This window comes from Saimiri boliviensis, chromosome 16 (genome assembly GCF_048565385.1).
Source record: "Saimiri boliviensis isolate mSaiBol1 chromosome 16, mSaiBol1.pri, whole genome shotgun sequence".
NCBI lineage: Eukaryota > Metazoa > Chordata > Mammalia > Primates > Cebidae > Saimiri > Saimiri boliviensis.
Window position 1 is genome coordinate 39,144,911 of NC_133464.1, and position 17,468 is coordinate 39,162,378.

A 17,468-nucleotide genomic window follows, 5' to 3' on the forward strand; every position below is an offset into this window, starting at 1 on the left:
CATATTTAACACAAATATTTTTCAGTTTCTATTTTGCCTTTAATATTATATTTTAAAAATAAATTCAGGTTTTATTATTCCTATGATTTCTTTCCTTGCTTTCATCAGATTAACAGATGTAAACATCAGATATAATTTCATCTGTATTTAATTTTTAAGTTTTTTTTTTTTTTTTTTTTTTGACAGAGTCTTGCTCTGCTGCCCAGGCTAGAGTGCAGTGGCGTGATCTCAGCTCACTGCAGCCTCAACCTCCTGGGCTCAAGCAATCCTCCCTACCTGAACCCCGAAGTAGCTGGGACTACAGGTGTGCATCAACACACCTGGCTAATTTTTACAGTTTTTTAGTAGAGAAGGGGTTTCACTATGCTGGCCATGCTGGTCTTGAACTTCTGACCTCAGGTGATCCACCCACTTTAGCCTCCTAAAGTGCTAGATTTACAAGCATGAGCCACTGCACCTGGCTCATCTGTATTTACTTCTAATACTTTCATATATATAGTGTGTCTGTGCAGCTATAAAAGTGTGTGTGTACATATATATGTACACACATATATATATATATGTACACACACACACACACACACACACACAGTAGGGCTTGAAAACTTGTCCGAGGCTTTCTACCTCCATATATATGTGTGTGTGTACATATGTACGTACACACACACACACACACACACACACACAAATATGTAGCTTAGTAATCCATCTGAGTTTAATTTTGCTATATGGTATGAGGCATTGATTCAACTACTTTCTCTAAATATTCAAATGATTATCACAGTATCATTTATTGTGCAATCCATACTTTCTCTACTGATTTGAAATATGACCTTTACCATGTATAAATTCTTAGGAAATTTATGTAAATGTGTTTCGGGGCTTTACATTTTATACCATTTGTGAACTAATTTTGTGTGCAGTTTAATTATTCTTGCCTCAGAACACACTTTAAAATGTGATATATATTTCCATTACTTCTTTTTAAAAAGCACTTTAAAAATATTAACTATTCTGTATGTTTTTCCCTCCAGTAACACTATAGAATTATTTTCAGTTAAAAAATATGCTGGCATTTGATTAGACATAAACATATCATATTATTTGATGAAAACTGAAAAACTGCATACTTTATTCCCTACTAGAAACATGGTGATTCATTTCATATATCTCAGTGAAGTTCTATAATTTTCTTTATATAGATTCTGCACTGTTCTTATTAAAAATATTCCAAGTCATATATATTTTTGGTTGCTATTGTGAATGAGATCTTTTTCCACTTTTTTTGTTTCCCAACAATTCCAGTACTTTTCAGTATACATCTTTCTGAAATACATATTTCCTTGTGTTTTTTCCGTGCAGGGTAGTGCCACGTCCTATAGGAGAAATAAAGTTCAATATAAATCTTGTACTTAGGGAGCTTACATGCCATGCTAATGTTGAAAGAAAGGCTTGTACATGTACCTCCAATTTTTTCTGATATTTTTCACATTCCAATTGACACTGTGTGAGATTTCTTGCCGTTTCCTCTTGTAGAAGTTGAACACGCTCACTTTCAAAAGATTTTAACTTACTTTGATGGAGAAATTCTGTTACTTTGCTTTCTGTACTAAGCTGCAGTTCTCTGTACCTGCAAGAAGCAGAATGGTTATGTCACTCTAAAGAAAGCAGTCTTAGTGACTTATATAAACATAAACTTCTGCATTTTCTACTCTCCCATATTTGTGCAGTTAATAATTTATATTTATTCAGCAAAGCTTTCATAATTTAGATAGATATATGTATGAAAATATGTAATTCCAGTGAACATATCAATTAACTTTCACCATTCTACTCTTATTTTCATTCCTTCCACTCCAAAATATTTCCTATTATTTTGTACATTTAAAATAAAAAATGGCAAGAGCAAATTTCAGTTATATTGTTTAGACTGATTTAATTTCTATACTTTTCATAGGCCTTCTTAAATCTATGGCATTGTTTCTAAGCTTGCTATTTCATCCTAAGTCTAAATAATATCAGATGGAGAAGAAAGTCATGAAATAGGCACATTAAACTACAAATTCATGAAACACTTGTAAAATAAACGTAGTAAATATACATATATCTTGATATTACAAGAAAAAAAAGTAATGTGTAAACTGTGAAGATAAATACAGACCTACAAGTAGGCTATTACAACTCAGATAAGAAACATTCTCTTCATTCCATAGGTATAACTAGTAATAAAAAACATTTCCACTTAACATATAAATCACCACCTATTATAAATTAGAAAATACTTAAGGTTGACTGTATTCTAACAGAAAGCAAAATACAGACATGCTATGTCTTTTCAGTGAGCTATTATGAACCCAGTATAATGCTAGATGTTATTAAAATTCATTTATTCAAATATTTATTGAGCTAGTCAGTATGTTAGGTAATGCATATACACTGGTAGATAAAATATTGCTTTTTAAAAGAATAGTTTTCTGGGGAAAACAGGTAAATAAACATGAAAATTCAATGGAGTATGGTAAGTGCTTCAATAGGGTAATCCCTAGGTTCACGTTCAATGGGAACATATATGAAGGAGACCTAACTTGGTTTGTGTAGGGTGTGCGTGTGTGTGTGTGTGTGTGTGTGTCAGGAGGAGTTAAGGGGTGGGAAGTGTTCTAGGGAGAAGAAACGTGAGATATGTGCAGAGCAGGGAAGCAGAGAGCATAGTCTGTTTTATCTATGGTATCTCATTTAATCCTTATGATGGACCTGCTAGGTATTTTGCAGATGAAGAACCTGAGGCTCAGAGACGTCAAATAATTTTTTAAACAGGAACACACTGCTAGTACATTTCAGTTTGGGTCTCAAGCCCAATTTTATATTACACATCACAGCAATAGTCTTTCTGCTATTACATAATATTCTTAGTTGATATTTCTGAGGCAAGATAAACTTTGAAATGCTTTTTAAAGGCTAATTTACTCCTGTAAGTGAAAATAACATTCAAAATATAATCAGAGATGGGCATTAGATATACAACATGGACTACTTCATGTCTGGCACTCTCATATTCAGATTGGTGGACGCGCCATACAATGCACATTTCACATGAATATACAGTGAAGCTTTAAAGTGAATGTCAGTTTTTGTGATTAACTTTTTTGGGAAATCCTGGCATTAATTATGTAAAACTCTTTACAATTTTATTTAAAAATTCCTTTTTATATAGAAAAGCAAACCTGATTTTTTATTGAGACATAATTCATATCCCATAAAATTCACTTCCAAAGTACACACACACACACAAAATCTGTGGTTTTTAGCTTATTTACAAAATTGCACATCATTATCTAATTAAAAACATTTTAATTACCTTAAAAAAATCCCCATGTCCATTAGTCACTCCCCATTCTCCTCTTCATCCAGGCCTGACAACCACTGATCTACTTGTTGTCTCTAAAAGTTTACTTACTCTGAACATTTCATATAAATGCAATCATATAATATGTGGCCTTCTGATGTCTTCAAGGTTCACTCATGCTGTAGCAAGAATCAACATTTTCATTCCTTTTTATGACTGAATAACATTCAATTGTATAACTATATCCCATTTTGCTTATCCATCATCAGTTGATGGACGTTTGGGTTGTTTCTGATTTTGGGCTATGATGAATAATGCTACCATAAACATTTATGTACAAGTTTTTGTATAAACATAAATTCATTCTCTCGGTTATATACCTAGAAACAGAATTGCTATGTCATATGCCACTCTATTTTTAACTTTCTGAGAAACTGCCAAACTCTTTTTTTTTTTTTTTTTTTTTTTTTTTGAGACAGAGTTTTGCTCTTGTTTCCCAGGCTGGAGTATAATGGCGCGATCTCAGCTCACCGCAAAGTCCATCTCCTAGGTTTAAGCAATTCTCCTGCCTCAGCCTCCCGAGTAGCTGAGATTACAGGCATGTGCCACCACGCCCGGCTAACTTTTGTATTTTTTTTTTGTAGAGACAGGGTTTCTCCATGTTGGTCAGGCTGGTCTTGAACTCCTGACCTTCAGGTGATCCACCTGCCTCGGCTTCCCAAAGTTCTGGGATTACAGGTGTGAGCCACCATGCCCAGCCAAAACTGCCAAACATGTTTCCAACATGGTTGCACCATTTTACATTCTCATCAGCAATAATGAAGGTGCCAATCTCTCCACATTCTTAACAACACTTACCATTGTCTGCCACACATTGTTTATTCATCCTAGTGTGTGTGAAGTGGTAAAAAAATACCTTTTACTAAAAACAATTTATTAATTTGAGGCAAGTGTTTTATAAATATAAATGCATTAAATGTGTGAAATCAATACTTTGTGAGACTAGGACACATGTAGACCACATTATAAAATAAATTCTATTCCTTGACATGTACAGGCAAAAAAAAAAAAAAAAGCTAAAAAAAATCTGGATAAGTAATTTAGAATGATATTAATCTTTAAGATGATTTATTTTAAAAAGATTAAACTGCAAATTTTGCCTTTTATGGATTCAGGATGTTGTTACTTCGGATATCAATGCCAACTACAAATAGGTAATTAAAGACTTAGTTTTTAGCGTCACATGTTTTTATTCATTACATGGTACCTGAAAATTATTTTTTCTTTATATTGAAAAGTTAAACAGTAAACAATATTTAGATATTTAGAATACAGAAAATTTAACAGAAGTTAAACAATAATAAACCATTTGGTGATAATGAGAATTATCTCCTAGAAATCTGAATACAGTAAGTTTCATAAATTGAAGCTTCATAAAAAGAATTCTAAAGGACTAGTCTATTCCCATGTTGTTTACATAACTGAAAGACTCTGCTTCAAATTATTATACCTGTGTAATTTTTTTAATTTGTTAAACTGACCTCTGAAAACGTTGAATGAATATAGCTACAAAAGTACCTCCAGCAGTGAGGAACTGATGATGCCCAGAAGCTAGTTTCGGGTAACTCCCACTTAACTTGTTTTGCTAATATAACCCGGCACATTTTACTTTGTTGACTCAGACTTCTCATCTCATACTCTCAATCTGAACATCTTAATTGAGGCAAGTCAGTATAATTCATACATTAACAACTTCATGTTTGATATTCTAATTTATTAGCATAGTAACCTTAAGAGGTCAAATTTTCCACACAAAATCTCCACCTATCCTCCCAACCATCTCATTCCCAGGCCCAAAATTTGGCTCTATTTGTCTTTATGCTACATTTGTAACTGGGTTTTTAGTTTTCATAAGACCCACCAATATATCACATACTACTTTAAAAATAACAGAAAGGACTAGAACTAACAGTTTTCTCTAAAGGAATAGACACTGCAATAGCAATTCTGGGGTTAGAAGTACAGGGAGAAAAATAAATGTTAAAAGGTGAAAATCAGCTATTATACAGGAAGCTACAAAGAAAATAACCCATAAGAAGTGCTCTCAGGCTAGGATGAATTAAACTCCCAGTAGCAGGACATATTCTGTGATGCTGAGAAGATCAGAAAAACTTATTTGGTAATAAAAGCACTGGATGAAACATCAAATAACAGGTTTTCATAACAAAATTTATATTGGCAGTCTTTACATATAGACTACAAGGGAAGTTTTACTTGTTACACTCTGATATATTAAGCCATACATGAATATGGTTTATTCTCAACTCTTATTAACAAGGCCATCATTGAGTAATAGTAATAAGGTGAAAAAACTGTATTTAACCCATTTAACCACTTATTTAATTTCATTTCTTTACTTTGATGAGAAACAGCTGATCTTTGAATTCTGTCCATAAAATGTTCATGACTTGTACTACATTAAAAATGTTGAACCCAGCTATCAAATCTCATTTGGTAAACAGGCATTCTAAGGCAGAATACCCAAGAAGTATTAAAACTCAGTGGTGAGGTTCATGTAATCAATCACCAGGGCCAGAATATGGTATTTGCTTTAAGAAATTGAAACTGGTCTAGGTTGGAAGTAAGACAGTGTAACAGTTGAGGAAAAGCATTTATCTGTATGTGGTAGGACAACTGTGTGCAGATAAAGAGATCAGGGGAAGTAAGACCCTGCCCCAAGGTAGACTGGCAAAAGAAGTTAAAGCAAAGTCAGAAGATCCCCAGTACTGGCAAAGGTTCAGGGAAGGACTTTTAGTATTAAGTCATTAGGTAAATTAACTAAAAACAAAGCATTAAAAGATACTTTCTACTTCTTGTTAAAATATGAAGAGATGGGTCAGTAGAGAGAATACTGTAGCTTGAAAGAATACACAGAACTAGGTAGTCACAGATAGACCACTGAGTACTCTGTATGAGCAGGAAAATTTAATTTTAAATTTCTCAAACAAGTGAGGCAGAAGTTGATAAACTTTCTACACTTCAAAGGAGTCCTGTGAAACAAAGAGGGGCCTGAATTTCCAGATAGGAAGTCTTTGGTAGATTCAGCTGTAAGAAACTGGAGTTGACAAGGACAGAAGCTGACACTTCTAGTCAACTGAGAATTCAATCTTGCTCACAAAGATAAGCTGTTTATATCTTCATAAATTTCCTTCTTCTCTGCACAGGTAAAAATTTTCAAATTTATTTTCAATTCTAGAAATAATTTATCAAATCCACTTTGAGGATTAAAAACTTCAAATATTACAAATAAAGACAACAGGTTTTTTTTTTTTGATATTTTTTGTAGAGACGGTCTTATTACGTTGCTCAGGCTGGTCTCAAAATCCTGGGCTTGAGCCATCCTCCTATCTCAGCCTCCCAAAGTTGTGGGATTACAAGCATGGGTCACTGCGCCCAGACCTCTATCACTACTTTCAATTCCATTTCTCCTTTGAGTGACAATCATTGTTTTTAGTTTTCTGTGTATCTTTCTAAAAGGTCTTTTTAAAAAACATGCATGTATACCACATATGAACTGATGTATCAGTTTTCTTTTTCTTTTTCTTAAACAAATGGCATCACATCATACATATTATTATCTGAAACTTCCTTTTTTCATGTAGGCTGTCTTGGGATCCAATTTTTCCATGTCTATACCTCATTCTTTTCATTTGCTATATAATAGACCACAAATGTGGACATAAATCATTTAATCAATTCTAAACTGATTAAAATTTAATTATGTCAAAATGCTTCAAAGCATTATACACAGTGCTTCAAAGATCACCCTAAGAATTGCCTTCCATGCACAAGTAAATGTCTAAGAAAGATACCAGGAAGTGAAATTGTTGGGTCAAAAGATCTGAAATTTTGAATACACACATTTTCCCTCCCAAATTGCTACATCAATTTAAAATGCAACCATAAGTATATGAAATGTGGTTTTTCCGTATCTTCACCAGTATTTGATATTATTCTCTATGTTTGCTATGCATATTACATATGAATTACACTTTCATATAGAATTTGCTATCCTTTACCCAATATTCTAACTTAAAAATCTTGTTATTGAACCTCCTTCAAAAATATTTTGCTATGCTTTACCCAATATTCTAACTTAAAAATCTTGTTATTGAATCTCCTTCAAAAATATTTTCAGTTGGCCTCATAATTTTCCATTCTCAACAATTCTTTCATTGTTAAATAAGTAACCTCTCCCGAATTTCTCACCCATTGTTCACAACAAACTGTATACCCAGTTTATTTATCCACCTAATGCAATGGGATTTACTCTGAATAATGGTTGAATTTCCAGAAACAAAACTCATTTTTGAAGGAAGAAGAACTGTTAAAAGTTATTCCAGCCGGGCACAGTGGCTCATGCCTGTAATCCCAGCACTTTGGGAGGCCGAGATGGGTGGATCACGAGGTCAGGAGTTCAAGACCAGCCTGGCCAAGATGGTGAAACCCCATCTGTATTATTTAAAAAAAAAAATTAAAAAAAAAAGTTATTCCAAGGACTGTGCTAAAAATAACTGAATTGAGCAATACCAACACTGTCAGAAAAAGCATATAGGCTTCTACTATCCAGACTTTGGCAGAGGGTATTACTTGTGTCCATATATTCTGATGTTTTTAAAAATAAAAACTTGACTCACTATATACATGTTTAGACATGAATCATGGATATATCTAAAATCACACAAGGACATTTAGAGTTACATAAAAAGAAAGGAAGTGTACATCTTGAAGAAATAATATCCCATACCGGTAAAGATATCTGAGAAAAGAGAAGTGAGAGGAGAAAATTAGTTGTTTTTACATTACATGGTTCAACTTAAAATTAATTTTACTGAAGGCAACTGAAAAATTTTTTATATGAGAAATTTAAAAAATAAAATAAGCACTTTCTATTTAAATAATTTTGGCTTAGATACATCTTTTAATTCTCACAACAAAGTGCTATTAGCTAAACAGAGATGAAGTATTACTACCTAAGTGTAGAGTATAGGGTATAGGTCTTTGTTTGGTTAGTTATTTTTTATACCCTGAAAACATTTAAAAGATCTCAGAATACAAAAATAAGCATCCTTACCATATTATACCAGATCTATAACGTCTAATATTTTTACTTCAAGAAAACAGAAAGTATACGAGTTTTACGTATTTCAAAAACTATAAAACTATATTCACATACATATATATTTATTTTTATTTTTTTGAGATGGAGTCTTGCTCTGTAGCCCAGGCTGGAGTACAGTGGTGCGATCTCAGTTCACTGCAACCTCTGCCTCCTGGGTCCGAGTTCAAGCAATTCTCCTACCTCAGCCTCCTAAGTAGCTGGGATTACAGGCATGAGCCACCATGCCCAGCTAATTTTTGTATTTTTTGGTAGAGGTGGGGTTTCACCATGTTGGCCAGTCTGGTCTTGAACTCCTGACCTTGTGATCTGCCCGACTCAGCCTCCCAAAGTGTTGGGATTACAGGCATGAGCCACCGCATCTGGCCACACATATATATTTATATCGTAACTTACAGAGAATATATCTGAAATTACTTTCATGTTATTAAAATACAAAATATTATCTTAGAGACTTTACTTTTGTAAATTACTGCTACCTATTGTTATACCAATTGTTTTCTTTTGCTTTTTAGTTATCTGTATATTTAAAAATTTTAAATATATACCTAGATACTGAACCACAATTATCTTCAATGAAAATTAGGGGAACAATTACATTAGTTTAAAAATGTACACATAAAATTATACTGTAGTGCCCAAAGATGTCCAGTGAGTTGGAGAAAAAAAAGGAAAAACTATAGAGAAAGACAGTTCTAGTAACTCAGGTGTCTCCCTTTCAACTGTGAAATTTTCCAAACTGAAAAGCAAGAAGGTAGGGAAAACTTACAAAGCCAACATAATTGTGGCAAAAATGATTACTAAAGAACATGAGAGAGGAATTTAAAAGGAGTTTGGGTATTTCCCCAAATGTTTCTGCCATTTAGATGGCTTCTTCAACCAGTTCACTTCTCAGCTGCAATACTACATCTGTCATTTTTGGCTTACAAGCTAATTCTTAAATGAATGTGAGAGGTCTTACTGCTGAGTTAAAAACGCTGAGTATGTTTGACAACTGTACCACGGATTTTTAAGAATTTCAAGCATGTATCTGGAGTAATTCAATGCATCTATCATATCATGATCAAATAAAATATGTAACATCATTAATAAAATAAACAGCATGTAGTAACATTTAGCCATCTTATAAAGGCAAAAAATAGGTACTACAGGTATGTGAAGAGTACTTAACTGAAACAAATGTTAAGGAAAGGAATGTTGCCATAAAATAAAGCATGCATGAGATAACATTAGAGTAAAATCTTTTATAACAGTGTTTGATTGGGTCTGTTTTTCCTTTTGTGTCAACATGACAACAAGCACTTAAAATTCAGCTTGAAATATCCTCTCAACCAAGAGTATTTATTATATTAGTGTTTCATAGCACTAAAAACTCAATTTCATGCTGCTTTTAATGTATACCTCATTGTTGGTCTACATTAAAAAAATTGAGAACATATAAATGGAATCTTAAAAAGTCATTAGAAGCAGCACTTTTGGGGGGATGCTTTTATGAAGAATAGTGTAAAGTATTAATAGTAGCAAGATGGAGACTAATCATGCTTTTGCCCTATTTTTCCATAATACATAGCTCAAGAAAAGAAATGAATTTACTATGGTTAACATACATATCGTAAAAGGCAAAAAGGGATGTTAAAAGTCATTTATTTAGATCAACTTCCTCATAACAGGCAAGCCCTACAAATATTAATTTACATAAACTAGTGTTCTGAAATGGGCTAAGGAATACTCCAAAAAACTCCTGAAGAAAGCATCTGAAGTCCTGGGTCTTTGTGCCTGGGTGGTCTGGTAGTAAAGGTGGATCATTCGCAACACTTGCACTCCAGCCTGAGTGACAGAGTGAGACGCCATCTTAAAAAAATATATATTGTTTCCAGGTTTAGGTGTCAATAAAACATGAAAGCAAATTACGGAGCGTGAAGAAGAGAGAAACCAGAATGATTATAGGTTAGGTTATGACCAAACTTTGGAAAGATTAAACTTTGAAAAAATACACGTTTGGATAGTGGTTAAGGTGGTAGAAGGAGACATGACAATATTCTAAAAATACTTATAAAAAAGAAATGCAAAAAGGGAGAAAAAGTAGTGTGATATGACAGGCTCTGCATTCTGTAACAAGTTAAAATACAAATTTTACACACAATTTTAGGAATCTAAGTGTGACTCACTAGCCTACACAAAAATGTAATAAAGTCTATCATGAGGGCATACAAAACAGAAGAAGAAAAACATAACATAGTAAGAACGAAATCACTATTTCCCCACCTCTTATTTCTCTCATTAGACTTAATGGACTAAATAATTACTTATTAGTATTTCTGTTAAATTCTATCTTGGGATGCTCAAACAAATATATAGTAAATATAATCTTATATTAGGCACTCATAAATAAGTATTATGTTATATTTTTATTTTCTACAGCTGTTTATGAAATGAGAAAGTTTAAAAGTTTCAGAAAATGTCTACATACCTTGGCATCTATTTAACCATCTCTAACACTTCAGGATAAAAATGCAACAATAAAGAGCCTAATATAATCAAAGCAACTCAGTAAGCATTAATTTGATTAAGCAAACTCCAGTTTTTAACATCTTACATTATTATTTTGAAGAAATGTCTTCTCTCAAACATTTTTCGGTCCCTTTCTCCCTACACTTTTCTATGTCCTCCTCTTGCAGAAAGTGTTGCTCTTCCTCCCTAGGTTGGCCGAAATTTGGTGCTTTTATTATTGCTCCGTCTCTTATTCCTTTTCTCTCACTTTCTATTATAACCATGACTAAGTGGGTTGTGAGAGGCTTGGGATATTAATAAAAAGCCAGTGATGAGGGGAAGGATAGCAGGGGGTGGAGGGATTGGGGAAGGATATCATTAAGAGAAATACTTAATGTAGATGACAGGGAGATGGATGCAGCAAACCACCATGGCATGTGTATATCTATGAAACAATTCTGCACGATCTACTCATGTACCCCAGAACTTAAAGTATAATAATAAAAATAAATAAAAATTTTAAAAAAGCCAGTGATGAACTTTGAAGGCATTTATTATACTAAGAGGAAACTTGAATTGGCACAATGCCTGTCAGCATGCATAGAGACCAATATAAAGGAAAGGAGTCTAACATTTGAGTGCTTTTATTTACTTTCATATACAGGTATAAATAGTCCATTTAATCATCTCTAAAGCTCTAATAAAGAATTTAAAATTATCCTTTTAAAAAATCTTTAATTTTTATAGGTACATATTAAGTATATGGGGTATTTTGATAGAGGCATACAATGTAATAATTCCATCAGGGTAAATGAGGTATCCATTACTTCAAGGATTTATCCTTTGTGTTAAAAACAATCCAATTATATTCTTTCAGTTATTTTATTTATTTATTTGTATGTTTAGTTAGAGACGGGGTTTTGCCAGTTGGCCAGACTGGTCTCAAACTCCTGATCTCAAGTGATCCACTCACCTTGGCCTCCCAAATTGCTGGGATTACAGATGTTAGTTACCACCCCTGGTCTAGTTATATTAAAATGTACAATTAGGCTGGGCATGGTGGCTCATGCTTGCAATCCTAGAAGTTTGGGAGGCTGAGATGGGCAGATCATTTGAGGTCAGGAGTTCATGACCAGCCTGGCCAAAATGGTGAAAGCCTGTCTCTACTAAGAATAGAAAAAAATTAGCTGGTGTGGTGGCGCACACCTGCAATCCCAGCTACTTAGGAGGTTGAGGCAGGAGAATCACTTGAACCTGGGAGGTGGAGGCTGCAGTGGGCAGAGACTGCACCACTGCAATCCAGCCTAGGCTAGAGCTACTATATGATCCAGAGAGACTCTGTGTTAAAAAAATTATTAAATTATTACTGACTACAGTCACCACGTTGTGCTTCCAAATCGACCTTATTCAACCTTCCTATTTTTTTGTACCCATTAACTATCCCCCTTTTTCCTTAACTACCCTCCCTTGCCTCTGGTTACCATCATTCTACTTTCTATCTCTATGAGTTCAGTTGTTTTATTTTTTAACTCCCACAAAGAAGTGAGAACATATAAAGTTTGTCTTACTGTGCCTGGCTTATTTTACTTAACATAATGACCTCCAGTTCCATTCATGTTGTTGCAAATGATAGGATTTCATTTCTTTTTATGGCTGAAGAATACTCCATTGTATATACGTACCACATTTTATTTATCCAGTATCTGCTGACAGACACTTGGGTTGCTTCCAAGTCTTGGCTACTATCAATGGTGCTGCAATAAATATCAGAGTGCAGATATTTCTTTGATATGCTGATTTCCTTTCTTTTGGGATACATTCAAAAACAAAAAATAGAGCTACCATATGATCCAGCAATCACTAATCCAGCATAAACCCACTTTTTGTTTTCTGAGGAACCTCTAAACTGTTCTCCATACTGGTTGTGCTAAGTTACATTCCCATGAAAGGTATGAGGATTCTCTTCACTCCACACCCTTGTCAGCATTTGTTTTTGCTTGTCTTTTAAATAAATGCTCTTTTAACTGAGGTGAGATGACGTCTCATTGTAGTTCTGATTTGCATTTCTCTGATGATCAGTGATGCTGAGCACCTTTTCATAACCCTGTCTGCTATATGTATGTCTTCCTTTAAGAAATGTCTATCCAGGTCTTTTGCCCACTTACAAATTGATTAGATTTTTTTCCTATTGTTTGAGCATCTTATATATTCTAGTTATTAGTTCCTTGTCAGATGGATACTTCGCAAATATTTTATCCCATTTTGTGCCTTGTTTCTTCACTTTGTTGATGCTTCCTTTGCTATGCAGGAGCTTTTTTACTTGATGTGATCCCATTTGTCCATTTTTGCTTTGGCTGCCTGTGCTTGTGGGTATCACTCAAGAAATCTCTGTTCAGAACAATGTCCTAGAGAGTTTCTCCAATGTTTTCTTTTAGTAGATTTATGGCATGAGGTCTTAAATTTAAGTATTTAATCCATGTTGATTTTACTTTTGCATATGGCAAGAGACAGGGGTCTAGTTTTATTCTTCTGCATATGGACATCCAGTTTTCCCAGTATCATCTATTGAAAAGACTGTCCTTTCCCCAATGTATGTTTTTGGCATCTTTCTAAAAAAGAAGTTCACTGGAGATGTATGAATTTGTTTCTGATTTCTCTATTTTTCTTTCCATTGGTCTGTGTGTCTGTTTTTATGCTAGTACCACGCTGTTTTGGTTACTATAGCACTGTAGCATATTTTGAAGTCAGGCAATGTGATTCCTCCAGTTTGTTCTTTTTACACAGGATAGCTTTGGCTATTCTGGGTCTTCTGTGGTTCCATATACATTTTTGGATTTTTTTTTCTACTCCTGTGAAGAACATTATTGGTATTTTGATAGGGATTGCATTGAATCTGTAGACTGCTCTGGGTAGTATGGATATTTTAACAATATTGATTCTTCCAATCCATGAACATGGAATGTATCTTTCCAATTTCTGTGTGTTCTCCTCAATTTCTTGCATCAGTGTTTTATAGTTTCATTGTAGAGATCTTTTACTTCTTTGTTTACTTTTGTTTTTTCCTAGATGGAGTCTTGCTCTGTTGCCTAGGCTGGAGTGAAATGGCGTGATCTCAACTCACTGCAACCTCTGCCTCATGGGTTCAAGCGACTTTTCTGACTCAGCCTTCCTAGTAGCTAGGATTACAGGTGTGCACCACCGTGCCTGGCTGATTTTTTGTATTTTTAGTAGAGACGGGGTTTCACCATGTTGGCCAGGCTGGTCTCGAACTCCTGATCGTGATCTGCCCACCTCAGCCTCCCGAAGTGCTGAGATTACAGGCATAAGCCACTGTGCCTGGCCATTTCTTTAATTCCTAGGTATTTAATTTTACTTGTAGCTATTTAAAATGAAATTACTTTCTTAGTTTCTTTTTCAGATTGTTCACTGTTGGCATATAGAAGTGCTGCTGATTTTGTATCCTGCAACTTTACTGAATTTGCCTATCAGTTCTAATAGGTTTTTGGTGGAGTCTTAGAAGATCTTATCATTTTCCTCACTTCAGCAGCACATGTATGAAAATTGGAATAATACAGAGAAGATTAAGATTAGTATGGTTTCTGCACAAGGATAACATGCAAATTCGTGCAGCATTTTGTTTTGTTTTCAAAAAAAAAAAAAAAGACCCTATCATCTAGTAATAAGAATAATTTGACTTCTTCCTTAACCATTTGATTGCCCTGTATTTCATTTCCTTGTCTGGTTGCTTTAGCTGTGACTTGTAGTGCTATGTTGAATAACAATGGTGAAAATGGGCAAGTGATTATTCTCTTTCTAGAGATAAAGATCCTGAGACTCAGGGAAGTTAATAACATGCTCAAGTAAGTAGAAAAGCTGAAATCTGCCTGAAATTTCTGGACTCTTATGCTCTAACACTCAATATCCAAAAGAGAAAGTCATATTAAAAAAAAAAAAAAGTAAAGCAGGTACCAAAGGCACATACACAATCTCCAGCAGCATATCAATAGCAGATAAGTGTGGACAGAGATGACTAAATTAGAAAGACACTGACAAACTATATGACTGAAAAATGAATTTAAAAAACAGGCAATGCTCTCCACAAAAACAAAACACAAAAAGGCTCTCCAAAGGAGAGAAAAATCTTTTTTTGGGGTCAGGGGTTTAAGGAGGTTCAGGTCATTAAGGGGTGGCATGGGAGGTCAGAGATAAAAGTTATTTCCCTTGCTTTGGACAAAGATAGTTCTGTACCTTACCAACTCCTACAGTCTGTGTATGAATTTTAAAAAGGCGTTTCCTTTCAAATTATCCTTAAGACAAAAAGAGTGACCCCTTTTATGTAAGTCCTTATAAAGTCTCTCCCATTGAGTAGTTCCTCATTATTCTGAAAAGGCAAAATACGGTTTAGGAAAGACACACTGGCTTGTGACACAAATTTTGAATTCTAATTTTGTTTACTTGAATCAGTAAAGATGGGAACACAGATTTAACAATTATTTTTGGGATACAGCCTCACAACTACACTGAGAAAAAGCTTTGGAGTTTCCTGAAAAAAGAAACATAAGTAGTTGATTTTTAAGATCACAAACACACCAAAAGAACAAATGGGGGAAAAATTATCTGAATAGACACTGTGGCTAAAAATAAAAATTCAATCACGGTATCATCTAGGGATTCCAACAGTGAAAAAATTTAAAAAGTGAAAAATGAAGTGGAAACTACTAGTTGATTCAAAAAGTGCTGCATGAAAAATCTCTAAGTGAGAATCACTAAATACAGCTCAAAGAAATTCAGAGATAATACAAATGAAAAAACATTCCTTGCTAATGGATACAAAGAATCAATATTGATAAAATGGCCACACTGCCCAAAGACAGTAAATTCAATGCTATTCCTATCAAATTATCCATGTCATTTTCACAGAATGAGAAAAAAACTATTCTAAAATTCGTATGGAACCAAAAAAGAAAGAAATTCTAAGCAAAAAAACAAAAACAAAAAAGAAACAAAATAAAACAATAACAACAAAAACCAAAGCTAGAGGCACCACAATACCTTATTTCAAGTACAAGCCTACAGTAACCAAAACAGCATGGTACTGGTATAAAAACAGACACATAGGCCAATGGAACAGGACAGAGAACCCAGAAATAAAGCCAAACACACCTGCAACCATCTGATTTTTAACAAAGTCAACAATAACAAGCAATGAGGAAAGAATTCCCTATTCTTAAATGTTATTAGGATAACTGGTTAATCATATGCAGAAGATTGAGACTGGACCCCTTCCTTATACCAGGAACAAAAATCAACTCAAAATGGACTAAAGACTTAAATGTAAGACCCAGAACTATAAAATCCCTAGGAGAAAACCTAGGAAATTTAGCCTTGGCAAAGAATTTATGACTAAGAACCCAAAAACAACTGCAACAAAAATAGAAATTGGTAAGTGGGATCTAATTAAACTAAAGAGCTTTTGCACAGCAAAAGAAATGATCAATATAGTAAACAGGCAATCTATAGAATGAAAGAAACTATTCACAACCTATGCATCCAACAGAGGTCTACTATCCAAAGTCAATACAGAACTTAAACAATTCAACAAGCAAAAAAACCTCAAACAATTCCATTAAAAAATGGGCAAAGAACATGAACAGGCATTTTTCAAAAGAAGACATACATGTGGCCAATAAATACATGAAAAAAATGCTCAGCATCACTAATTATTAGAGAAATGCAAATTAAACCAGGAGCTACCATCTCACACCAGTCAGAATGTCTATTATTAAAAAGTCAAAAAAATAGCAGATGTCAGTGAGGTCGTGGAGAAAAGGGAATACTTAAACACTGCTGATGGAAATGTTCATTAGTTCAGCCACTGTGGAAAGCAGTGTGGAGGTTTCAAAGAACTTAAAGCTACCATTCAATCCAGCAATCCCATTACTGGGTATTGAAAATGTATTCAAAGGAAAACAGATCATGCTAACAAAAAGACACACGCACTCGTATGTTCATCGCAGCATTATTCACAAAAGCAAAGACATGGAATCAACTTAGATGTTCATCAATGGTGGACTGGATTTAAAAAAATGGGGTACATATACACCACGAAATACTATTCAGCCATAAAAAAGCTAAACACTGAATACACATAGATTGGAACAAATCTGGGAACAATACACACTGGGAACTACTTGAGCTGGAAGGGTGGCTTGGGTTGAAAAACTACCTATTGGGTACTATGCTCACTACCTGGGTGATGGGATTATTTGTACAACAAACATCAGCAACACACAAGTTACCTAAGTAACAAATCTGCACATGTATCCCATGAGCCTAGAAGTCAAATACATACATATGTATATAATAAGAAATCTAAAACAAAAACAGAAAGTGCCTCAATCTTGAAGCTTCATGAGACTGAAGTATTTTTTAATGTAATGTGACTTTAAATATTTA

At 34.1% G+C, this 17,468-nt stretch overlaps 1 protein-coding gene and 1 pseudogene across 4 annotated transcripts in view; one reads left to right on the plus strand and one right to left on the minus strand.

The window, feature by feature from the left end:
- The window catches only part of PIBF1 (progesterone immunomodulatory binding factor 1), a 238,647-nt gene that overhangs the window by 128,844 nt on the left and 92,335 nt on the right, over positions 1 to 17,468 (minus strand). For all 4 annotated transcript variants that reach the window (XM_039473143.2, XM_039473144.2, XM_074387626.1 and 1 more), the window contains exon 11: positions 1,465 to 1,630. In XM_039473143.2, the coding sequence (XP_039329077.2) occupies positions 1,465 to 1,630 (166 nt within the window). The remainder of the gene's footprint in view (positions 1 to 1,464; positions 1,631 to 17,468) is intronic.
- LOC120365811 (U6 spliceosomal RNA) lies at positions 14,544 to 14,656 on the plus strand (annotated as a pseudogene).